We start from the raw sequence: 24,931 nt of genomic DNA, 5'->3' as shown, positions 1-24,931 counted from the left end.
TTAATCTCACTCCCTGCCCTGTCTCTTGTGGGTAAGTCACTTCCAGATGCTCCCAGCACTTACCTGCCTTTATCCTCCTGGTCTCTGTAGTCCTCATGCCCCCTGCCCCAGAAGACCACGCATGAAAGCATCGCTAAAGGGACAACATTTATTCCTTTTCCAAATGTTACAGTAAATCCAGGTGGAAGAATGGTTTTAGCAGTTAGAAAAAAAAAAGTACAAATCTGGGGTTTGGCCATTAAAAGTTATTTACAACAATGGGAGGGGGAAAGACAACAATAAGTTGTTTCACATTACAGACCTCCCTCCCGCCTGAAGCCTAATACTTGCTTATCAAGTCAGAAACATGGTTGATTTCACAAGCTGGAGGTTGGAACTTGAGTAAGACATTTATAAAAACCCAGACAGGGGCAATGTCCTCCCCAGCCCAGGTGCCACTAGGCACAGCACAAGAGACTAAGAATTCAACAGGGGAAAGGCTGGACACTCAGGGTTTGGGAGTATAAGCCCCCACTTCTGGCTCAGGGGGTTGAGAAGCAGAATAAACAAAACGAACTTGGAAAAGAATTGGGAACCCAACAACTGCCTTCTGCAGGGATGGGGCTAGGGAAGGAGGTAGGGACAGGAGCATTTCACATCACTAACCTAACTTGGGAAACTGGCCTTCAGAGTAAGACCAAATGGCTGATGGGAGAATCCACAGGAGGGAGAAAAGGGAATGTGGCTGGGAGGGGGCAACAGCCCCTTCCTTTCTGGGCACAGGAAGGCAGCCAGGGAACAAGGTCCAGGCAGTGACCTCACAAGGACAGCACAGTTTTTGCAGCTTAGAGATCAGCCACCTGCCCCCACCCAGCTACTCATTCTGCTCAGCGCTGGCAGATGTGGGGCCACTCTCTGCAGCCTGGGGCCCTGCCTCCTCTTCCGTGTCTCCTCCCTTGGCGGCAGCACTGGCCTCTGCCCCCTTGGCCTGGGGCTCTTGGCTCTCAGGGGTGGCAGCGGCCTTCCCTTCTTGGGCAGTGCCCTCATCGCTGCAGGCGCTGATTTCCCCCTGCTCCTGCTCTTCCTCTGTTGGTGAGGAGGCTGAAGAATCACCCCCACCCTCCTTCCGATTTCTCTTGAAGGACAGGCCACTTAATTTGAAAGGCTTCTTGAAAGAGAATTTCTTCTTCTTCTTGGGGGTCTCCTTGGGGGCGACCTCCCCTTTGGCCTCAGCTTCCTGGCTAGGGGGCGCTGGCTCGATGCCATCGCCGGTAGCCCCAGCTGCCTCATCTGTTCCGTTCACGGGTGGTGACTCCCCTTCACCCTTGGGGGTTAAGTCTCCATTGCTTTTCACGTGGCCATTCTCCTGCGGGGCAGAGGAGACAGCAGTGAGGGCCCGGGCCCTTCTCCCCCCTCCCCCAACCCGCTTCTGGCCCCTCGCTGGCTACAGAACCCACCACCGGGATCTGCAGCAACCAAGTCTGGCTTTGGTCTCACTGGCATCCAACATCAACCTCACCCCTCACAGGCGCGCAGGGACGGGCGCAGCCAGCAGGAGGCGCTGGGGTACGGGCCCCCACCCCCCTCCCGCGGGGCGCGCTCTCTATTTTCCGCGCGGAACCTCACGGGGCCTGGATCCTTCGCTGGCGGCCCTGCCTTGCCCGGTGCTATTGGGCGGGAAGCAGCCCCGGGGCGCTGCCTCCCTGCACCTGGACGGCCTATTTTCCCAGGCTCGTGCTTTGTGTGAACAGCCCCCACCCACCCCAGAGTCTCCCCGCATCCCTGCTCCCCGCCGCTTCAAAAGCCACCGCGGGCTGCCGAGGATGGGGCGCCCTGGGCGCCGACCACCAGCCCCGCGGCCCCAGACACCCCCTTGGTGCGGCCTAGCAGCGCCTTTGTTCCCGCGCGGCCTTCGGGGCGGCCTGGGGGCAGCGCCCGCGGGCCCGGCGCGAACAAAGAAGGCGACGAGCCGGGCCGGCGCCCCCTCCCGCCCCTCCCCTCGTTCGCCCGCGGGGGCTGCGGCGCCGAGAACAAAGGGACCGGGCGGGGGAGGGGGCGCCGCGTGTCCCGGGCCGGACAAAGCGCGCGGCCCCGGCCCTGGGCCCCAGAGGGGGCGAGGCCCGCGGACTGGGGGCCGGGGTCCTCCGCGCCGAGCGCACTCACCTGTCCGTTGGCCTTCGCGGGGGAAGCGCCCGCTGCCTCCTCGGCGGTCACGTCGCCCCGGGGAGCCTTGGAGCTCTGGCTGCCCATGATGGGGGTCTGCTGGGGGCGCCCGGAGCCGCCCCGCGCTGGCGCCGCAGGGGATAGTTCGGCTGGGACGGCCCGGCGGGCAGAGGGGTGGGGCTGAATCCGAGGGGGAGGGGTACGGGGGGCAAAGCGCGCTGCACCCCCGCTCCGCAGCCGACCCGCTAGCTGCGCCCGCTGCAGCTGCGCTCCGCGCCAGAATGCCGCCCGCCGCCCGCCGAGCCGCCTATATGTACGCGCCCGAGGCTCGGGGCGGGGCCGGACATTTAAATGAGCACCCAATCCGGGGTGGAGGCGGGGTCGGGCCCGGGTTCCTCTCGCGCAGTGGGCAGTGCCAGCTGTCTGGTTCCCCCATCACTTGGGACAACCAGAGGCAGATAGGATTCGGTGTGGGAAAGAGAGTTTCCTGGTCCGTCCGGGAGATGGACTGGGAAGAGGCCGTCGATGAAGAAGCACTCAATCATCCCCAGCCCACTTTTAGTCTGACTCGTGCTTCACAGTGGAGAGGCCCCCATTCCCCGGTTCTCCTCTGGCTCCTTGAACTCTTGGAAGGGCTCACATGTCCAGACTCGTCAGACGGCTGGTGCTGAGTTATACTCTAGAAATTTGTCCAAAACGTCTCTCTCTCTCTCTCTCTCTCTCTCTCTCTCTCTCTCTCTCTCTCTCTCTCTCTCTCTCTCTCTCTCTCTCTCTCTCTCTCTCACACACACACACACACACACACCAGAGTTCGGCTCCCCCTCGGGTCAGAATTCAATACTGCAGTCAACCTGGGGGGCTGACCTAACCCAGGTCAGAATGATAAGATCCAACAAGTCAGTCTTCTCAGTCTGTTGGTGACCGGCTCCTACTTCTCACAGCCTAAATCTATTACCAAGTGTCTCTCAGGTCTGTGCCGGTACACTGAGGCTTCCCCATACAGGTAACATGATCCCAGTGAGGCTCAACAGACTTCAAATACTCCTTCCTGAATGAAATCCTTTGAATTTCTTCCACAACCATGGCACACTCTTAGGGATAAACCCCCAAACCTACCCTGTCAAGACCTTGGTCCTTTTCCATTTCTTTCTTTGGACCAGACAGGCCTGTTAGAATCCCAGAGTCCTTGGTTAGGGTATGTTTTCCAGTGTACAGCTGCTTCCTCTTGTCCCCCAATAGGAAAGGCTTCAGGCTAGAGGAAGCCAAATGTGAAAGAAAGGTTGTGTTTTGAACAGCTCAACTCAACATGTCCCTCCCTCCTTACAAAAGCCGTAAGCTGTGAACACCCCAGGGCCTGAGAAATCAGGGAACTCCACACAGATCTAACCATAGAGGGATGAGGTGGCTTCCTGTGCCCATTGCCACCCTGACTCAACACTACAGACTAGTTCTCATTTCATCCCCAGTTCAGAGTAGAAAAAATGACAGTGACGTGTCCTAAGGAAACGGCAGCTACCAGTAGCATAGGGTGAAAAAAAACCCTAAGGAATTTCCTATTGAGAAATGGTACTGACCGATGACTGTGAGAAGCATTGGGGACAGGGAAGGTCACAGTATCCCCACTGCAGGTCACTCACAGAACAGTAGCTCTCCTCCTGTCACCACTAAGGGATGGCTGTCCTGACCTGCTCTCTGTCTCAGCCACGATAGGGGACCCACAGTGCTGCCAGGCACTGCCTATACTAGCTAGCAGGACTCAGATGGAGTGTGTGTGTGTGTGTGTCTGTGTGTCTGTGTGTCTGTGTTCTTGGAGGTGTTGAGGTCAGAGGTTAGGGGTAGATCTCAAGACTCCTGTTCTCCAGCTACTGTCTGGTGGGAACAGAGACAAGACTCTGGGAAGATTCCAGGAGGAAAGAACACCAGGGCTAAAGACCCTGACTCCCCAGGACCCCTAAGAGCCTGGTTCACAAGGGAGGTTCATGCATCTTCCCTGAACATCCCTTGAGGTTGAGAAGGGGGCGCCAGCAGGGTCTCAGCAAATCTAGGTCCTAGCAGAATCTGACCCCTGGAAAAGGGGAGATGCTGGGACTGTGGATGCCAAATACAGCAACCCCACACTGTGGCTCCTTTCTCCCCAGCTGCTGCCAACCTGGACAATGCTCCCATTGTTTTGGGACTCTGAGCCTGTCTGCAACTGTGTGTCTGTTTGCTGTGTGTGACTTCTTAAGGCTTTGTGATTGTGTATGACTTTGTGACTTTGTGTATGTGTGTGAGTAAGTAAGAGAGAGAGAGAGATCCTAGGTGGGTACATTTGTTATTGTATGTTTTGTGAGTCTGCACCTTTGATCTTTGTTTGGTTCTTTATATTCAGGAGTTAGAGAGCTTTGGTGACAGCTGTGACTCTGAGACTTTCAGGGTGAATTCTTGGCCTTCCTCGACACTGTGTTGGTGACTGTGTTGGAGACTGTTGGTGACTGTATGTTGGTAACTGGATATGAGGTTGAGGGAAGAGACTGAAGGGTGGTGATTTTGTGAAACTCCTCCCAGGGGGCTTGTGTGCATTAGGGAGCCACAGAGACTGTGGTAGACTGTCCCTGTTAACCTGGAGGGGGTCACTGGAGTAAAGAAAACTTTAACTGTTAGAGTTGCCTAATTCAGACTGACCTGTGGGCATGTCTCTGAGCCTCTGCTCTGAGGCCTGAGAGGGTTCCTTGATTGCTAAGGATGTGGGAGGGCCCAACCCACTGTAAGTGGTACCCTCCCTAAGCAGATGGTCTTCAATTGTGTAAGAAAGCTAACTGAGCATAAGCCAGAGCATAAGCAGCACTCTCTGGTGGGTTTGGCTGGCAAGCCCCTGCTTGAATTCTCGCCCTTACTTGCCTCAGTCATGGACCATGACCTAGGGATTATAAGCCAAATAAACCCTTTCTTCCTCTAAATTGCCTTTGGTCAGTGAGATGTAGTTTTTGCCAGGATGGGGGTGTGTGTGGAAAGAGTAGTAATTGGGATGGATTGAAAGTGAAGCTGGCATAACTTGAGACCCATGTTAACACATCCCTCATCTTTCCCAAACCCATGTTAACACACCCCTCATCTGCCCAGTTCTCCTGGTAAGAGACTCTTGCTTGCTATTGGTTCAGGGCCGAGCATGACAGCATATGCTTTTAATCCCAGCACTTGGGGGACAGAAGCAGGTTGATATCTGTGAATCTGAGCCCAGCCCAGCCTACACGGTGAGTTCCTGGATAACCAAGGCTGTATAATGTGAACCTGTCTCAAAACAAACAAACAAACAAAGTGGAATTCTGGGTTAAAGAAATGGTTCAGTCGTTAAGAACACTAATTAACCACTCTTCCACAGAATCTGGGTTCAATTCTCAATACCCACAGGGCAGCTCACAACTGTCTGTAGCTTCAGTCCCAGAGAATCAGGTCTTCTCTTCTGGCCTCTGTAGGTGTACACGTTGTGTACAGACATGCAAGCAGGCAAAATACCCATACTCAAAAATAAAATGAAATTAAAAATATAGTTGAAAAAGGCACCCTGTAAGCAGGCCTCAGAGTAGATTCCAGGTGAGCCATGGGCATTATCAACGGAGCTGGGGGCCGGTAAGTGGTGGAAACAGCTTATGTGAAGGCCTTGGGATAGGAGGAGACTTTGAGGGGGCTCAGTTCTGCTGGAGGAGCTAGGGAGTGCTACTTGGCATCATTCAGACCCCAGCTTCAGTCTCCTGAAGTAGCATCCTCCTGAACCGAAACCTCAGATTGGGCCTGGGCCAGCGTCTTGCTTGGCTTCCATAGCTTTCTCTCTTCCTTGGCCTCAGATTGCTGGCCTGTTCAGTGAGGAGTGAGCTCCTAATCTATATTCATAAAGACACGCTGGACTCCCTCATGCTCACACTAGAGAGGAGGTCGGTGTTGAGACACTGGAGTCCCGCTCATAGGCGTCTTCTGTCTAGTAGGACATGCAGTGGTTTAAGGAAAAGCCAGACTTGAAGTTGGATGAGGGGCCAGTGGGCTTTGTGGAGGAAGGGGTTAGATCAGGGGAGGGTGGAAACTGAATTTTCTATGGGGGAGGGGTGGAAGGAAAAGCCTAGCCTGGGACGCATCTGGGAGACAGGCTCCTTGGTTTCAGAGAATGAGTGTAGAGACAATGGGGAGAGGGTGACGCTGCCCCTCCTTTCCTATTTTGGATGATAGCCACTGAGTGTGAGGATGGGCTTCAGAAGAGTCTGGGGCTTTGCTAAATCTCCCCTTGATGGTTTTGAGGGGTGCAGGGGAGGTCCAGGAGCAACCAGAACTCGACATGCTTTTTATATCATCGATGTGCATATTTCCTGAGCCAAAGGCCAGAGCCTAAAGTATGGGTAGTCGCCTGAGAGGGACAGCAGTTAGGTTTGAAGACAGCACTAACCCCAGGGCCTCTGGTTTCTGCTGTGTGAGGTCATCCAGGAAGTACCCAGGCTTCAGGAGGACTGACTACCTGGGCGGGGCAGGCAGCAAACGGGGGGGGGGGGGGGGGGGGGGGCAGAGGCACTGGGAAGAGGCCAGACTGAGACAAGAGCTTCGAGAATACAGATTGAGGATCTCTGAGCACAGCTTTGAGAGAAGGGGCAGGGGTGGCACAAAGGCTCCAGGCACTGGGCTCAGCTGGAGGCATCCAGAAAAACACTTCAGGTGAATAGGAATGCCTAGGGACTTGGCAAAGGGGAGCCAGGCAAGAGCAGAGCCAAGACCCCTCAAGTACTGACTTCTTTCTGGACCCAGCGTTACTTTTCATGGGCCCGGGCTCTCTGGGTTCCAGATCAATTGCCAGCAGGTATCAATTCGGTAACCTCCCTGTCAGTTCTAAGCCTTGAGCCTTGCTATGGATTCTGGGCTACTGCAGGGGAGTTCTGAAAAATTCCCTTCCAGAATTTTAGACTGTCCTGAACTTTTGTTTTTCCTCCCCTTCCTTTCTTTTGAAGTATATATGTAGGGAGTTTGGGGAGGGGGGGGACTGGTGCTAGGGCAGGGTCGATGGCACCTACGCTGATTGGGTAGGCACATTCTCTGTGGGGCTTGGTTGCTCTGATATCTGAGGCTCCAGCTCCTGGCTCAATTCCCCAAGCTTGATGAGGTCACCAGAAATTCAACCCAGTTATCTGGGTTATGTTGAGCCTGCCCTTGCCCCAACTCCCTCCCTCCTCAACTCTTGGGCACCTTCGGGGAAAGACTATCCCACAGTAAAGCCGGGATTGCTTATAACTTTCCAGCCAAAATCCCCCACAAAGGGGAAGTCCCTTCTTAACAGGGAAACTGAAACTTGCAGGTCCATCTCCAATCACACCCTTTCCCCTCGGCCTCTTTCTCCAGGTGATCTAAGACATGCTAGCTTCCAGTTTTGTAAGTAGGTGAGTTCCCTCCCGCTAAAGTCACGCTTTGCCGTCTCTGTCAAACGAGGACCTTGGGAGCCACAGAGGTTGTCACAAGGTGTGGTGTTGCCTGAGTGTTCACATCTACAAAATGGGACTGTACCTTCTCCCTGGGGCTGTCTGGTGTGGGTTAAATGAGCTAGGGAGATGAAGGAAAAGCCCAGCAGCCCCGCACCTGAGCGTATTTCCTGCACGCATTCAGAGATGGTTTCTTATTCTTTGTTGACCCACTGAGCTTCAATCCTGCAGCTGTTCTTTCCCTTAGAGTGTTGTGCTTTCTCCCACCTCAGGACATTTGAACATGCCCCATGCCTCTACAGAGGAAACCTCATTCTCTCTATTTTCGATTCTCTATTTTTTATAGTGACTGTGTGTGCCTGTGTGTGTGAACATGTGTATGTCTCTGCCACTGTGTGTGTCCCTCCCTGTGTCTGTGCCTGTGTGTCTCTGTATGTGTGTGCATCTCCATGTGTGCTTATGTGTCTCTCTATGTGTGTTTGCGTGTGTGTGTGTGTCTGTGGTGTGTGTGTGTTTGTGTCTGTAGTGTGTGTGTGTGTGTCTGTGGTGTTTGTGTCTGTGGTGTGTGTGTCTGTGGTGTGTGTGTGTGTGTGTATGCGTGCACAAGTGTGATGCACGTGGAGTTCAGACTGTGAGTCCCCAGGATGGAACTTAGGTTTTCAGACTGTGGAAACGCTGCCTTGTCAGCGAAGTCATCTCTCTGGTCCTCTAGCTTAACACCCAGATCACAGCCTTCCCCAGGAGCTCTCAAAGAAGGACTCTCCCCAGAGCGGACTCCGTGCTCCTGGGTTCCTTCAGCTCGGCATTTTTCACACTGTATCCCATTGTTCCAGTTGGAAGCAGGACTGAGCCAAGCTCAGCTCAGCTTAGCCTTTCTTTAGTCGCTGCTCTGAGGGAGACCTGCTTTCCCCTGGGGATGTATAATCTCAAGGTGCTCTCTCTCTTTGCCAGGAGACACACCCTCCACCATCCCAGGGGGTCTTTGTAGTGCAGCTTGCTCAACATTTGCTATTGCAATGTTGGGGATGGAACCCCGTTATCTCAGCCAGCCTGAGCCATCCTCATGTAAGGCAAGGTATGTGCACCAGCCTGAGCTATACCTCAGCCCCCTGATATACATCCCAGCCCACTGAGATACACCCTGACCAGTTTTTGTTGTTGCTTTTTGAGTAATTAAGAGAAGGAATGGAAGGTATAAAGAAATGTGAAATCAGACATGCTCCATTTGAGGCCAAATCTGGTGATACACATCATTAACCCAAGACTTAGGAGGCAGAGGCAGGAGGATCTCTGCAGGCTCGAGGCCACCCTGGCCTACATAGTGAGTCCCCGGAAATCCAGGACTACAAAGAAAAACCATTTGTCAAAATAAAAGCAAAACCCAACCAACCAACCGACAACATAACAAACAGGCTTTGTCTAGCTTTCTGGTTCTCCGTGGTTCTGCTCTTAGAACATTGTACCTAGCAACTAAGGTCACCACTATGTCCCCAACACATGCTCTGACTTCCAGGGTAGCCATGTTCCTTGTCCCATCCCACTTTTGCCCCATGATGCCCTCAGGCTGACTGTTTTTCCGTGCTGTCTTGAAAGGAGCTGAATTTGTTGTAGTCCTCAAAGCAGAAGAGACGGAGGCAGTCAGGAGAGGTAGCCAAGGCCGGCGAACTCCCTGAGCCCCATTCTCTCACTGCCTTTAGGGCTGGAACTAAAGGCATAACCCTGCAGCTGAACTTGAAGATGCCCGGAGGAGTTCATGGAGGGAGCAGGCTGGCAATGAGTGGACGGAGGAGCCAGAACTGAAAAGCAGATATTGTCTTCTCTAAGTGACACCTGGGGACAGCCCCACAATTGAAGGTTTAGGACATGGTGGGACCCACTAGAGACAAAGTATGGCTCCAGAAAGCCAGAGACTTCAAGTGGCACCTGGAGGGATATCCAGTGGTGTGCCAGGAAGGAGGGAGTGGCCCTGGAGTAGGTGTCCTTGAGGCTGAAGGAGGAACAGTTTCTAGAAAGAGTGGGTGATCTATTCACTTACCAAATATAGTGACAGGCCAAGTGGGGGGTGGCACAGAGGGGCTGGCTCAGGTCGGCGGGTAAGGGTTGTAATGCTACACAGGGCTAGCTAGAGCAGAGAGGGGGCTGAGTGGACACCTCTCATATGTCTGTGAAAGGCTATAGGGTGGTGACTGAGATCTCTATCCCCAGCCCAGACCTCTGTCCTGGACTCAGCTGCCTTTAGAGGACACTCTGGATGTCCCCACAGGGATCTAAAGGACACAGACAAAAAGGCCCAAGGAAATAGATCAGAAAGAACAGCAAGAATCCCAAAGAGTCCACTGGGCTGGTCTAAAGAAAGGCAGTGATGGGTGACTAGCTCTGGGTGAGGGAGGGACAGTAAAGTCTAGACTAGAGCCAGCCAGTGGTGACTGGGCAGTGACAGGTAGAGGAAGTGGCCTAGGAGTGTGCCGGTCTCAGGAAGTTGCATGCTGTTGCTGTCATGACTTTTGTTTTCCTTTTATTTATGACAGGATCTCACTATGCAACCTTAGCCAGCCTGGAACTTACCTATTTAGACCAGGCTGGCCTCAGACACACAAGAGGTCTGTCTGTCCCTGCCTCCTGTTAGGATTAAAGGCATGTGTCAAAAATGCCTGGCCCCCACTGAGTGTTTTAATCAGGGTGGCAGCCCTAAGACTCCTTCCTCTCATGGGTACTTGCAGCCATATCTTGATGGGGAGATGTACTTGATGGGTGGGACCACTGCTGGCCTCAGCACCACACAGGACCTGGAAGACTGTGTGAACAAGCGTAGATGCGGCAAGGCCATGGGCTGAACTGACTTGCGCGGACCACTTTAAACTTGTGCATGGCTCCCCCACAGTTTCCTCCACAGCTCTGACTGACCCTCAGCTGACCTTAGCTAGCAGGCAAACCTGGTTGAGTGTCTGGAGGCCCCTGACTGAGGTGAGACTTTCCCATCTGCTCAATCTCTCCTCCCTCCCCTTTGCCCTCCTTCCTGGAATGCTGCAGGGCCTGAGCTCAACTCCCCACCCTCAGGGTCTTCTCAGTTATCAAGAGACACAGCTCAATGGGTCCCTGGAGTCTTTCTGACCCTTCAGAGGACCTACTATGCCCCAAACAAGTTATGTCATCCTCCAAAGACCCTTCATTCAGATGGCCTGTGTCTCTACCTTTATTTTTTTTTTCTTGTCACATGTTCTGTCTTCCCTGCTGGGTGTTCACAGATGACAGGGATGGAGGGGAAAGGCAGGGAGCGAAGCAGTCAACACGTTGTATATCACTGGGAAGAAACCAGAGCTCCTGGCATACAAACACACCAAGGCAGCTCTTGGGGAAACAAAGATATTTAACTGGGGCATGAAGGGCAGAGACTCAGTGCCCTAAGAAGGGGGGGGGGGGTGCGATCTTTATAATAGAGGGAACACCAGATTGTGCACGACTCCCAGGCCACCTTTGCTCATCTTTGGCTCAGCACAGGTGGGTCATAGGATCATTACCCAAACAGCCCAAAGCCTGTATCCCCAGATTCCTAGAAAACAGATACCTGTGACATTCCTCTGGAACTGCAAGGCACAGGGAATTTTAGCTGAACATTCCAGGTGTCCTGAGCTCAGTCACGAATGTCTTTGCCCTGATGTCTTTGGATGAGTCATTTAGTGTCTGTGGGCCTCAGGCTCCTCATCGGAGAACAATTTAGATGCCAATGGTTCCCTTCTGCAGATGGAATCCGATACTTAAAGAGAAAACTCGTGCTAAAGGAAACTAAGTGTCAGTCTTCTGGGCTGTTGCTGAAGGCTCAGCCCTGTCTTTGTTTTCCTCTGCCTCTGCCTGGGGTTTGGGTTTGCATACATATACGGAGGTCTTTGAATGCAATGGATGCTTAGATGATCAACTGTCTCTGTCCTTTGAGGTTTTCCTCTGAGGAATTTCAGGCAATCGCCCCTCCCCACCCTTGTCAGGTCTTCCCTGTCCAGACAGAACCTGCTACTGTGAGGTCAGCCCATCTCCTCCCCTTTGCCCACAAGGCAACAGGACTGGAAAAGCTCAAGTTGCCTCAGCAGGGGTCCTGGTTAGATAGGACTGAGGACTTCCTTCAGGGCTGCCGGATGTTACTGCTCCGAAAAGCAACCAAAGTCCTTGGACCGACGCACTTCCGGGAAGAGCCAGGTTTATCTGCCGAAACCAGCCTTTTGCTGCAGTGAATCAGCAGGGCAGCTATCCTGGGGACCCTCCTGGCTCTGGTTTAATCCCAAAGCACATCCCCCCCCCCCCCCCCCCCCGAGATCACAAACACAGCAAACAGGAGCAGAGCCATAGCAATACCATTCCTCAGCACACACCCAGAGAATGCCAGTCCCCAACCAGACAAATGCTGTTGCCTCCATGTAGAATACTTCCTGGGTGCTAGAAAGGACTCAGCCTCCAAGCTGACAGAGCTTCCCCATCAACCGATTCAACATTACTGTGTCCACTGTGTGTCAGGCACTGTCTAGACCTGTGGGCAAGATGGTCCCTGCCCATCCCAAGCAGCACCTGGCCCATCCCTGTTCTTAAATACAACACAGTGCTTATCTCTGATGAGTTTTTATGGCCTATTTTTAGTGGAGTATAAGCTCCTGGAGAACAGGGACTTCAACTGTCTCACCAGCGTGATGCCCAAGAACTCAGTGGAAGGAAAAAAAATAAAAAATAAAACAACAAAAGCTGGCATGCTGCCAAAACAGGGCTGATAAATAAATTGTCATAGAACTCAGAGGCAGGGCAGACACACAGACTTCAGAGCTGCAACAGAAATATGACGCACAGACACACACAGGATGATTGCTCTCATAGCTCAATCCAACTCTGAGCTGTTCTTTTCTTTGGCCACTTACTTATCTTGCCCACTAGCCCCTGGGCTTGAGTCACCACTCTTGTTCTGAGGCTTTCCCAGATAATAGTTGAGGATATCTTAGTGCCTAAATTCCTTGTGCTGGGAACAAAGCTGCCATTATGTTTGGGTCTTATTTTTGGAGACAGAGTCTTTCTGTGTAGCCCTGGTTATCCCGGAACTTACTTGTAGACCAGGCTGGCTGCAAATCCCAGAGAGATTTGCCTGCCTCTGCCTCCTGGAGTGCTGGGATTAAAGGTTTATAATACCGCTGGGGGTTCTCTCTTTTTTAATGCATATATGTGTATGTGTGTATGTGTGCGCCCGCATTTGTCACAGGAGTGAACGTGCTCCCAGAGGTCAGAAGAGTGTTTCCCTAAAGCTAAAGTAACAGGAGGTTGTGAGTCACAAACATACACACTGAACTAAACTCTGTTCTCCGGAAGAGCAGCAAACGCTGTTAGCTGCTGAGCCATCTCTCCAGCCAGTTAACTGTTTTGAGCTCCTTCTTTAGTGGATAGGCATTTCAGTGTACCCAAATTTGCCAACCTTATTAAAAAAAAAAAAGATTCGTGGGCAGGCAAGATGGCTCAGAGGGTAAGGGCACTTGTTAACAAGCCCTCCGACTTAAATTCAATCCCCAAAACCCAAATGGCAGAATGAGAGAAGTAATTCCTGCGGGTTGTTCTTCGACCTCCCTACACAGGCTGTGGCTCACACCTACTCCTCCAAAAAAAAAAAAAAAAGAGAGAGAGAGAGAGAGAAAGAGAAAAGAAAAGAAACTACTTTTTAAAATTCCGTGGAGGTCAAAGCTCCCGAGGCTGAATATTCTTTTCTAGCTCGACCTTCCCCACCCCCACCATGGCTCCTCCCAAGTTCCGCCCCTCACTCCAACTCTGATGCTCTGATGGGCGCGAAGAAACCCGGTTTCTTCCTCCTGTCTAGGTAGGTAGTTAGGCCTGGAGAGCTTCTACAAGGATCCCAGGCAAGGCAGACAAGGTGAGGGACCAGGCTGTTCATGCCCCGCCCCTCCCCCCTCCCCTCCCCCTCCCCTTCCCCCGCCCCTCCCCCTCCCCTCCCCACGCCCCAGGACAAGTACCCAGCTCAGGCCACGCCCTTCCCTAAGAGCTGGAATCCCCCCACAGGCCCTCTCCCTCCCCCGCAAACCCCGCCCTCTCTCCCGAGGGTTCCGCCTCATGCCCAGAGCTCAGGACTTCCTCGAGGGCTCCGCGGGACCCGAACCCGAGCCCATCTCCCCCACCCCCCAGAACCCCGCCTCTCTCCTCTCTGGCCACGCCTTCTTTTCTCCCATACCCGACCTCCTTCTGAATCTGGGCGCCTTAGCCTGCAGGTCGGTTCACCCGCAGCAGGTTGCCAGGCTGGTGGCCGGGGCGGAGCAGTTTCCTGCGCTTGGGCCAGCGACAGGCACTACGGGGCAGGCGGTGACGCTGCGGGCTCAAGCAGTCGTCTCCCGGGCTTCCACGAGCCTTGGGCTCCAAAGAGGCCCAGCGGCGGTAGTCCCAGAAGTATAGATAGCTTCTGGTCCAGGCGGTGCGGGATCAATCACTACTTCGGGAGAGTACACGCAAGGGAGGAGTCCTCATGGGTCTCGAGGCCACTGTAGTCGACCTGGAAAGATAGGCATCGGGGAAGGAATAGGAAAGTCCGGGTTCCCCCACCCCCACTTGCCTCTTCCCAAGGACCTCCAACCCCCAGACCTGCTATCAGGTCAAGGTGTTTATCTAGTGACAGTCTCCTTCAGTCCTCACCGGGACAGAAGAAAGTTCACCAAGACGTGGACAGTCTCAGTGACTAGCATGTCAGGTCCTTTTGACCCAGGGTTGGACTATTTAATACCTGCATAGGTGTAGAGGGGAGGTCTGAAAGCCCATAGTCTCCCTGAGCCCCTTGCTTTTAGCAGAAGACATAAGGTCAGGTGGTTGGGGTAGAGTTGATCTTTGGTGGAACCACCTCCCTACCCCACCCCACCCCTGCCAGGGGCTTCACCTTTCCCCAAGATAGACTCCTCCCCCCAGCCCCTTAGGCCCAGGGCCTTTAGGAAGGGTGGGGTTGAGTGCAGGGAAGCCTGAGGGAACACACACACACACACACACACACACACACACACACACACTCTACCCAGAGACCTCCAGCCTCTATTCCCACAACCCTTTTGGTGTGTTTACAGGGACCCACATTTCAAAGGCTTTCGGGCTATATAGTTCCAAACACATCCAAAGCTGAAGAACAGAAAGATTCCATGATAACCCCTTTCTTTACCACTCTAATTCTTTAAAAATTCTCTCATTTCCCCGTGTGTATGTGCGTGTGTGTGTGTGTGTGTGTGTGTGTGTGTGATGGTGCATGCCTTTAGTCCCAGCACTCAGAAGGCAGAAGCAGGTGGTGGATCTTTGAGTTGGAGGCCAGCCTAGTCTACAGAGTACGTTCTAGGATAGTCAGGGTTACACAGGGAAACCCTGTCTTGGGGTGGGGGAGACCCCAAGCCCTCCATCTGTTTTAATTCACTCTTTTTGCTGAAGAATGAACTGAGGTTTGGAGAGGAATAACAAAAAACAAAAGTGTGGGACAAGTCTGTGTGCCTTGACCTCCTTGAATCTTGGCGCTCAGGACTCTGAGCCCAGGCTGGATCCTGCTCCCTGATACGCAGATTCTTAAGAATGTCCTGGCCTAGCTCCCTTTCCCACACTGCCAGTATGGACTATTAACCAGTGATGACTCATGCAGGCTTAAGAGGAGAGTGGGCAGCTGCCTCGAGCCCCCATAGTCCAGCACAGGCCCTGGCTTGTGCCCCCCAATTGCATAGCCATATTTAAGGATCTCTCTCTCTCTCATAGTATAGAATAGAGTTTATTCAGGACATGGGGAGGGGAGTTAAGAAGGTAGTAGGGGCAGAGAGAGAAAGAAGAGAAGTAGAGGCCCGCCATGAGCACGTGGGGGAGGGCATGGGGAGAGGAGGGACGACGGGGTAAGGGTAAGAAGGCAAGGGAAGAGGGAACAAGAGAGCTATTTAGGGATCTCTTTCCTCTCCTTGGACAGCCTCCCTCTCCCTGTCCCTTCTTCATTCCCTGGTTGAGCCTCTCCAAGATGGCTCCTTCCCATCAGCAAACAGGCTCTGGTGCTGCCTATCTCTGGAAGAACAGAAAGCCGTCCTTGGCCCCTCCCTTCTGTAGCTCCCTTCAGGCCAACATTCTTGGCTGCATTACACTTCCCCTCAGCCCCTGCTGCAATCTGGTTTCCTCCCGGACCATTCCATGGGAACAGCTCCTGAAGCTCATCACTGATCTCCTTGTTGCTAAATCCGAGGGATGAGTGGAGTCTTTATCTGACTTGACCCACAGCAGTGGCTGACTGGACGCTCACACAGTGAGAATCTCCCTCCCACTTGAGATACTTTGGAACCCTCCCCTTTGTTTTGGGGACACCCTGAGCTCCTTTTCTTGCTATCTTAGCAGCTTTTGCCTACCCTAGCCTTGCAGCATTCCTGGGCCCAGGGAAGCCCAAGCCTGGGTTCCCATGCCTTCAGTGTGCTTCAGAGAGCTGGTCTGCCCCACCCCCACCTGCCTCCTAGAGGTGGTGTGACCACAGCAGCCAGGCTCACCACATCACACCAGTTATGGCCTCCCTTAGAAATACTTGCTTGGGGCTGGGGAGATGGCTCAGTGGTTAAGAGCACCGACTGCTCTTCCAGAGGTCCTGAGTTCAAATCCAAGGAACCACGTGGTGGCTCACAACCATCTGTAATGGGATCCGATGCCCTCTTCTGATGTGTCTGATGACAGCTATAGTGTACTCATATACATTAAGTAAATAAGTCTTTAAAAAATACTTGCTTGAACCAGAGTCTAAGCTTGATTCTTCTTCTTCTTCTTAATATTATCACCCATACAACGTCTTTAGTGTTTCACCCAAGCGCATGTCTCTGTCGCACTGTTTGCCTGGTGACCATGGAGACCAGAAGAGGTTTTGGGTGCCCTATAAAGTAGGGCTGCTGGGTGGGTGCTAGAGATTAAACCTGGGTCCTCTGGAAGAGCACCCAGTGCTCTTAACTGCTGAACCATCTTTCCAGCTCAGCATCTTCAGTGAGAGATTTTATTTATAGACAGGATCTGGGGATTGAGAGTGTGTACACCTACTTTCTGTTTGGTTGGTTGGTTTTGGTGGTCAGGGAAGCCTTTCCTGAGCAGTAAAGACCGGCAGAGAGCCAAGGGCTAAGTGGGGACCTGAGAGAAGTCAGTCCAGCCCTAAGGTACTAGTGCTTAAAGGTAGAAAGCTAAAACGGACAAAAATACAAAGCAGGCTGGGTACAGCCTCGCAAGTCTTTTATCCCAGCACTCAGGAGAAGGCCAGCCTGATCTACATAAAGAACCACCCTCATCCCACCTCCCCCCACCAAAAATAAAAAAATAAAAAGGAAGGTTGCTTTCTGAGGAGCTGTCTGGTATCTATGTGCCATAAAGCCACTGAAGAGATTTAAGTAGAAGTGACTGGGGTTGTAGACTGGAAAAACCAAGCAAGAAGGAAGCTGGTGATGCTTAGGGGGCTGCCTGAGGAGTTTGGATGCCTGGTGGAGTCTCCCTTAGAAGGGGGGGGGGTGTAGACAGGATGTGTTTGCCTGGACTGGGGGTTGAGGAAATGGGCCAGGATGGAGCACCTCTGAGGCTCAGTCCTGGTGGTGGTTGGGAAAGAGTAGTGGGCGTGGGAACGCCATTTCCCCATGCTGTTCAATCTGCTACTGCTGCAGGGTCGGCCCCTGTCTTCCTGTGGTCTTCCATTCATTTTTTTTTCCTATAGGAAGTTGAAGGCTGCTGACAAGGCTTAGTACAGGGCACAGGGGAGGAGGAGAAAAAGGAAGCTGGGTCAAAGCCCGGATGTGATGGGCTTCAGGGAAAGTGACATCCGTGGTTTCCTCAGAGCCTGGAAATTCCACTGGCTCTGACTGCGTCAAGAGCACGCATCCTGGGGGTCTGGTCCGCGATCATCCTGGGGCCCCCTCTAGGGATTAGCAGAGTCTATGTCTGCAAGTCCTCCCTGACAGATCCCAGGAGGAGATGCTGTCACTGTGCACTTCCTGTGGTCTAGTCCCAGTGTGTGGCCTGCACCGCCTGCGGCTCTTGGATGGAGGCTGTCCCTGGTTGTACAGTGAAGCTTGAAGGGGTTAAGAAGACTGCTCAGAGCTACACAGCCAGGAGGAAGAGTGAGGATTTGAACTGAGGGGTGACGGTTATCAGAGCCTGTGCATCTTACCTCCTCTGCTATATTAAGCCTGTCCACCCTTCAGTTGATTGGCTCAGCAAAGGGAGGAGGCTTTGTGGGGGATTTGCTTGTGGTTGGGGTGGCTGCCCCCCCTTCTCATATCGAGAGATGGGAAATAGTGCTGACGTCAATTGTTGCCATGGTGATAAAGCAACCCTTTCCCTGCCATCTCCATGGAAACCTGGGGGTCCATCTGTACTTCGATTCGCCCCCTCCTTCTAAAAGGGGGTCCCTTCGGGAGGGGCCAGCTAATAAGGTATCTGAAAGAGAAGGCAGTGGTTCAAGCATCTTTTTCTGTGTCCCTTCACATTCCTCAGGTCCAGAGAATAGGGCTTGGGACCAGGAGGTTCAGTTCTAGAGTCTCTGGCCAGCTCTACCCTGGAGAATGAGGGAAGGAGCTAGGGTTTCTTTTAGAAGCTGTCCCTTCCCTCATTTCCTAAGTGCCAGATCCATCCCTCTGCAGTGTGGTGACAGTGTCCTTGGCTGCCTGGCTCTCTGCTGCCCCTTGAAGTCAAAGGTCAGAGTGGCAGCCGTTTTAGCTTCACTTTTTCCAAGGGCTGAATCTGGCCTCCTGCCCGGTACTATACAGACATCACCTTACCAAAAAGCCTTGCAGAAGGTGACGTAAACCCCACTTTCCAGATACAGGCATGGAAGCTTAGAGAGGCTTAGGTATCAGCCCCCTACAGTCACAAAAGGACAGGAACAGGACTTGAACTCAGGATTGTGTTGAAGCCAGAGGCTTTCCTCAGTGGATGGAGGAAGGACCAGAACAGAATGGGAAATAGAAACAGGAGAATGGAGTCTGGTTTAGTCCTGCTGTCTGTAGAACAAAGTTCAAACTCCCAAGCTTGGCCTTCCAGGCTTCGTTGATTTACCGTCTCTTCTGCTAACCTGTTCTGCATGAGATGGGGCCTCTCAATGCGAGCACGCTCCCGACTTGAGTGGTAAAAACTTAATTCCTGACTTCGCCTTTCACCATCCTGCCTTAAAACCTTTGACCACAATGGTCCACCTGGAATGCCCTTTTTCCCCAGCTCACTGACGTTCTCTAGCTAGTGAGCTATCCAGCCCATCATGGCCCGCCTGGCAAGATCAATGCCTTGAAGTCACACAAACCAAGTGCCTAGGAATTGGCAGGAAATGTTTATAGTTTTTTTTTTTTTTAATGGTCTTTTTAAAGAAAAGGAAGGCCGAGAAGAGGGTGGGGCAGGGAAGGAAGTACCAGAGACCAGAGGAAAGAGAGAATGGGAAGGATTCAGCATTTCAGGGCTGGTTGAATCCACAGATCCCAGCATTTAAGGACCCCCTGCGAGGGAGAGCTTTTTGTGTGGAAACCGAGGAAGGTACTTTAGCTGGGTGTGCTGAGGCACTGCAGTCCCAGCCTTCAGAAGGTGATGGGAGCATGCTGAGTGCCAGGCTAGCCTGTACTGCACAGAAAGCTTGCTTTAAAAAGATAAAAAGGGGTTGGAAAGATGGCTCAGCAGTTATGAGTCCTAGCTGCTCCTCCAGAGGTCCAGTATTTGATCCTCTGAATCCACACAGTGGCTCACAGCTGCCTGTAATTCCAGTTCCAGAGAGTCTAACACCCTCTTCTGACCTTTGTGGACAGTGCATGGACACAGTGAGCAGATATGCATGCTGGCAAAACATGCCTTAGTTAGGGTTTCCATTGCTGTGAAGACACCGTGACCAAGGCAATTCTTATAAAGAACATTTCATTGGGGGTGGCTTATGGGTTCACAGGTTCAGTTCATTATCTTTTTTTTTTTTTAAAACAAGATTTATTTATTTATTTTATGTATGTGAGTACACTGTCAGTCTCTTCAGACACACCAGAATAGGGTGTCAGATTCCATTACAGGTGGTTGTGAGTTTCCATGTGGTTGCTAGGATTTGAACTTAGGACCTCTGGAACTGCAGTGCTCTTAACTGCAGAACCATCTCTCCAGCCCGGTTCAGTCCATTATCAGACTTGGAGCTGGAGGAGCCAAAAGCTCTACATCTTGATCCAAAGGTAGACAGAAGATTGTTTTCAAATAGCTAGGAGGAGGGTCTCAAATACCACCTCCACAGTGACATGCTTCCTCTAAGACTTCACCTACTCCAAGACCATACCTACTCTAACAAGGTCACACTTCCTAAGAGTGCCATTCCCTGGGCCAAACACACAAACCATCACAATATCAATAGATATAAAATAAAAATAAAACAGTCTTTATAAAAAAAAAAGTCTTTTAAAGGCTCACATTGGGGAGCTGAAGAGATGGCTCAGAGGTTAAGAGCACTGTCTTCTCTTCTAGAGGTCCTGAGTTCAATTCTCAGCAACCATATGATGGCTCACAACCATATATAATGAGATCTGGTGCCCTCTTCTGGACTCCAGGCATATATGCAGGCAGAATGCTGTCAGGTTGGTAGACCATTCACTTAGCAGGGGTAAACTCTTGGGCTGGATCCCCAGCACTGAATAAACCAGGTGTGGTATCACAACCCTATGGCACAGGTCTAGGGTTAGGTACTTAGTGAGTCTGATGTCAGATTGAACTATATAAGATCCTGTATGGTTTTGTTTGTTTAAAAATTTTTTTAACCAACCAACCAACCAACCAAAAATTGCATTTTTCAGATGATCACAGGATCTGAAGTATCCTAAAAAGTGGCTTGGACTCCATCTCATGTGGGTCAGGGGAGAGAGATTTTATTCATTTATTTTCAATCTCAAGGGACTGGAGATTGAACTAGACCTTAGGGTTACATAGCTTCATATTTAAAGAGAATGATAGTAATTTTTAAAACCATAGCAAACTATAAGGCGTGATGTAGTGGCACACCTGTAGTTTTCTTGGGAGGTTGAGTCAGGGAGATCAAAGTCAGAGGCTGGGTTCTCCTGCAGAAAAAACGGCCACCATTGTAGCTATAGAATAACAAGAGTAAAATTAGAATGTGTTCCACTTTAAAAGGCTCCCTTCTTGGAAACTTTCCTGTTTGAGGGGGACAGTTCCAGGCATTTAGTTTAAGAAAATGGGATTTTAGGAACCTTGGACGTGTTCTTTAATTCCTTATTTATGAAATAGGTAATTAAGAAACTTTAGAGGGACAGGCATGGGGGTGCATGACTTTAATACGTACACTGGGGAAGTAGAGACAGGTGGATCTCTTGAGTTCAGAGACAGACTTATCTACAAAGTGAGTTCTAGGTCAGGTCAGAAAAGAAAAAAATTGGGGGGTGAGGGGTGGGGTTTAGAGAGATGGCTTAGTGGTTAAGAGCAGTTGTTCTTACAAGGGACTCAGGTATGAGTTCCAGTAACCATACAGTGGTTCAAAAACATCCTTAAGCTTAGGTCCTGGGAATTCAGCAGGCATACACTTAGTGCATGCACATACATCCAGGCAAAACATTCATGCCCTTAAAGTAAAAATTAAAAAAATATATATATAGGACATATTTTTCAAGTAACTTTCTTCTCAGTCAGTAATTCCACCAGTCTTAGGAGAAACCAAAGGTCCAAACAGATGGGGTCATCCCCTGATCCCTAGATCAAAGAACAGCAGGGAGCCAAATCTAATTCTAGCTTGGGAGAGTTACATGGCATTGCTGTGGTCAGTCTTTTAGTATTTTTCTGTACATCGTCTGCTCATCTTTCCCTTTTTTGCTTCTGTCCCAAGATGTTCTGAGCAGCCAGGGTCCCGCAGAGAAATGAAGATTTCATTGGCGAACCCAAGACAGGGAAGGGGAAAAGGATAGTAACTACCAAGAAGAGGGTGACAACCCCCTAGAGGGAGGTGGGCAGGGAAGTGGGGGCGGGTGGAGGGCTGGTCCAAGAGAGGAGGTAGCCCAAGGGATAGGATACTGTCTGGGTCAGAGAAGTGGGTGGGCCCGATCCGACGGATACACATACACGGCCAGCCCGAAGTGGAAAGAACAGTTTATGCTGTGCTTTATTAAAATGTGCATCATTCTTTTATTTTAAAATGTGCATCATTGTCTCGTGCTCGGCGCGTGCGACCTCAGCGTGGTGGCCCGCGGCTGGCCTCGTCCGTCCCGGCTCCTGCAGAGCTGCCGTGCGCAGGCGCACTCAGGTAGCACGGGCCCGGGGACTCCCGCCCATGGCCAGGTAGACGTCGATGGGCACGTGCAGCAGCGTCAGACAGTGGCAGCCCGGGCAGCGTCGGAGCGGCCTGGCGAAAGCGGCAGGCGACAGGGGGCGCACAGTGTTGGGGCGAGTCCGGGGATGTGCCTGGGTTCTTTGGGGTAGGGCCCTGGGGATGACGATGGGGCAGGGCCGAGGGGGATAGGGCGACGGCCTCACCTGACAGGGTTTTGATCCGTAGCTACAGGCTCCGGGCTATCCTGGGACTCGGGGGCGGAGGCAAGGCCAGGGGAGTCTCCGGCCTCAATGGGGAATCTTCGACCCTGTGGGGTCTCCTGGGCACTCATGTCCAGGCCCCGGGGCACTCTGTATAGGAGTGGCGGTCAGGCAGCTCCGGGCTCCTAGGTACACCCAGCCCGTGCCCGTCTCCTGTGCTGTGGCTTACCTGCCGGAGGCCGAGGCCGGTCCCAGGCTGGAAGCAATTGGCCGAGCCCTGGCCGCGGGAGGACGCTCCGGTCCAGGCGGAGCCTGGCAGGTGTCTGCTGCAAGCCCGGGCCCCAGCGTCGAAGGGGAGGACGGCATTGTGACCCGGGTCTCTGTGTGCTGACCTCACACAGCCTATTCCTCGCTGGAATTCTAGGTAGTTCCAGAGCATTAGGGTATTTAGTGAGGGCCTGGGCTTGAAGCCAGAGGTCTCTGGTGATGGCAACTTGGTGACCGGTTTGCACTCTTCCCCAACAGCTGGATGGGGACTTCGGAGACGAGGGGGACCTGCCTGGAATTGGAGCCCACATGGAGAAGCCCCGCATCCCTGATCTACGGAGCCACCCAGGCCTGTTTCCCAGCACTGCTACCACTCAGTGCCTTACTCAAGAATGACTTAACCAATACTGGGTTTGCTGGTGGTGGTGAGGGAAAGTAGGGACACTGCCCATGTTGTCTGAGGGTCACACAGCATTTACATCACAATTGGGCAGGAGTTTAAAAATGTCTGGTCCTCTCCCTCCCCACCACCTGTGGCTGTGTCCAGACGGAGAATGTTCTAGCCCTGGAGGCAGCTGTGAATGAAGTCCTTGGGGGGAAAAGAAGCAGGCCAAGGGCGATGGTGGAGTAGAGCTGCCTCGCGGAGGCAGCATGAGCTGAGAGGGTGACGAGGAGGCGCTACACAGCATGGAGGACTTTCTACTCTCCAATGGGTACCAGCTGGGCAAGACCATTGGGGAAGGGACCTACTCAAAAGTCAAAGAAGCATTTTCCAAAAAACATCAAAGAAAAGTGGCAATTAAAATTATAGACAAGATGGGAGGGCCAGAAGGTGAGCTGGGGTCCCTTGGAGGAAGGGTGGGGTAGCCAACAGGGGTAAGCGCTTTCCTCAGAACATCTCTTCCCTTTGAGTCAGAAGGACAGAAAGCAAGTCAGATTGCCCTAAATAGAAGGATGTGGGGAATCCAGGACCCTTGCACCTTTCCAGATCCACAATGAAAGCACAAGGTAAAGGGTCCTCAGTTTTTCCTGTCCAAGAGGTACTGGCGAGAAGACAGCAAACACTGGTGCTAACCCAGGTGACCAGGGGAGGAAGATACAAAGGTACTGGGATTCCATAGCTTTGAACTTCCCAAAGACCTCACCTGAGGTCTCACAGGCTGCTGGGAGGAGGTTCCAAGGATGAGCTTATCATGAAGTAATAAAAGGCAATACTTGCTGCTAGAGACACCTGGGACTGTTCAGGGAGTCAAGGAGCAACACCTAGACGCGGTAGGTGTCAGGAAGCAAGAAAGCAGGAGTCGAGTGAGAAACCAGGCCATTTTGATCTTGATTTTGTCTCCTCACTTTTCCCCTCAGAGTTTATCCAGAGATTCCTGCCTCGGGAGCTCCAGATTGTCCGTACCCTGGACCACAAAAACATCATCCAGGTGTATGAGATGCTGGAGTCTGCAGATGGAAAAATCTACCTGGTGATGGAACTGGCTGAGGGAGGGGATGTCTTTGACTGTGTGCTGAATGGAGGGCCACTTCCCGAGAGCCGGGCCAAGGCCCTCTTCCGCCAGATGGCTGAGGCTATTCGTTATTGTCATGGCTGTGGCGTGGCCCACCGGGACCTTAAGTGTGAGAACGCCTTGTTGCAGGGCTTCAACCTGAAGCTGACTGACTTTGGCTTTGCCAAGGTGTTACCCAAGTCACGCAGGGAGCTGAGCCAGACCTTCTGTGGCAGCACAGCCTATGCCGCCCCTGAGGTGCTGCAGGGCATACCTCATGATAGCAAGAAAGGAGATGTCTGGAGCATGGGTGTGGTCCTGTATGTAATGCTCTGTGCAAGCCTACCTTTTGATGACACAGATATCCCCAAGATGCTGTGGCAGCAGCAGAAGGGGGTGTCCTTCCCCACTCATCTGGGCATCTCAACCGAATGCCAGGACCTGCTCAAGCGGCTCCTGGAACCAGATATGATACTCCGGCCTTCAATTGAAGAAGTTAGTTGGCACCCATGGCTAGCAAGCACTTGATAAAAGCAATGGCAAGTCCTCCCCAATAAAGTAGGGGGAGAAAGCAAACCGAAAAATCCGCTTCTAAGATGGTGATCTATATTTTGCAGTTTAAGTTCACTTATCCCATAGCTCACTTCTACTTCCTTACTGCGGCCCCACAGGCCTCTTACCTTCCCTGTAAAGACCTCCCTGGAACTGAGGGCCTTATTTAGATTTTTCTTTTATTAATGGCTCTCAAGTGATTTTCATATAGGTGATTAGTTAGCACTCATTAAGTTAGACCCTAACATCATCAATGGGCAGGGAGAAGTGAGGAGAGAAACACAATCTGGAGGAACCACTCAGGTGCTACAAACTTGCTTTCCAAATAAAAGCAGCCACATCTGGAATGCAGACATGGCCTCCTGACTCCTTGGCTTGGTGACAAGCTGCTTGGACCCATCCCTTTCTCAAACCAGAGGCCACTTTGAGTCGGGGAGGAGACAAGGAGCATGCTAGGCTCCCAGTTCCAGGCAGGAAGTCACACTTGCAATTGTGGGAGTCTCTGCCAAAAGGGACAGATTCCTCCCCAAACACTTCTGGCTTCTGTTCAATCACTTAAATGCTGTGACG

The 24,931-nt window shown here is 52.2% G+C and overlaps 3 protein-coding genes across 3 annotated transcripts; 1 reads left to right on the top strand and 2 right to left on the bottom strand.

The window, feature by feature from the left end:
- Nucleotides 1–207: 207 nt before the first annotated feature.
- On the bottom strand, nucleotides 208–2,399 carry MARCKSL1 (MARCKS like 1). Its single transcript, XM_080922033.1, has 2 exons — nucleotides 2,143–2,399; nucleotides 208–1,345 (listed from the first exon to the last, which is right to left on the bottom strand). Exons 1-2 carry the CDS (start codon nucleotides 2,227–2,229, stop codon nucleotides 854–856), a joined length of 579 nt encoding a protein of 192 aa, XP_080778159.1. The 5' UTR covers nucleotides 2,230–2,399; the 3' UTR covers nucleotides 208–853.
- Nucleotides 2,400–21,780: 19,381 nt separating this feature from the next.
- FAM229A (family with sequence similarity 229 member A) lies at nucleotides 21,781–22,972 on the bottom strand. The gene is made up of 3 exons (XM_080921502.1): nucleotides 22,279–22,972; nucleotides 22,053–22,199; nucleotides 21,781–21,921 (listed from the first exon to the last, which is right to left on the bottom strand). Exons 1-3 carry the CDS (start codon nucleotides 22,413–22,415, stop codon nucleotides 21,819–21,821), a joined length of 387 nt encoding a protein of 128 aa, XP_080777628.1. The 5' UTR covers nucleotides 22,416–22,972; the 3' UTR covers nucleotides 21,781–21,818.
- A 22-nt stretch (nucleotides 22,973–22,994) lies between these two features.
- Nucleotides 22,995–24,833, top strand: TSSK3 (testis specific serine kinase 3). Its single transcript, XM_080921503.1, has 2 exons — nucleotides 22,995–23,148; nucleotides 23,676–24,833. The coding sequence occupies exons 1-2, from the start codon at nucleotides 23,004–23,006 to the stop codon at nucleotides 24,335–24,337; spliced, it is 807 nt and encodes a 268-aa protein (XP_080777629.1). The 5' UTR covers nucleotides 22,995–23,003; the 3' UTR covers nucleotides 24,338–24,833.
- The last annotated feature ends 98 nt before the right edge of the window (nucleotides 24,834–24,931 follow it).

Source organism: Micromys minutus (assembly GCF_963924665.1).
Source record: "Micromys minutus genome assembly, chromosome: 9".
Classification (NCBI taxonomy): Eukaryota; Metazoa; Chordata; class Mammalia; order Rodentia; family Muridae; genus Micromys; species Micromys minutus.
Note: the sequence above shows the minus strand (reverse complement) of the source record. Positions and strands in the feature narration are given on the sequence as shown.

Excerpts from the sequence above, each read along its gene's own strand:
- FAM229A (XM_080921502.1), bottom strand. The coding sequence starts at position 22,415 with ATGCCGTCCTCCCCTTCGACGCTGGGGCCCGGGCTTGCAGCAGACACC. Across the intron at positions 22,200-22,278 it reads CCGGCCTCGGCCTCCGGCAG|AGTGCCCCGGGGCCTGGACA; the intron begins GTAAGCCACAGC and ends ACTCCTATACAG. Across the intron at positions 21,922-22,052 it reads ACGGATCAAAACCCTGTCAG|GCCGCTCCGACGCTGCCCGG; the intron begins GTGAGGCCGTCG and ends CGCTTTCGCCAG.
- MARCKSL1 (XM_080922033.1), bottom strand. The coding sequence starts at position 2,229 with ATGGGCAGCCAGAGCTCCAAGGCTCCCCGGGGCGACGTGACCGCCGAG. Across the intron at positions 1,346-2,142 it reads CCGCGAAGGCCAACGGACAG|GAGAATGGCCACGTGAAAAG; the intron begins GTGAGTGCGCTC and ends TCTGCCCCGCAG.
- TSSK3 (XM_080921503.1), top strand. The coding sequence starts at position 23,004 with ATGGAGGACTTTCTACTCTCCAATGGGTACCAGCTGGGCAAGACCATT. Across the intron at positions 23,149-23,675 it reads CAAGATGGGAGGGCCAGAAG|AGTTTATCCAGAGATTCCTG; the intron begins GTGAGCTGGGGT and ends TTTTCCCCTCAG.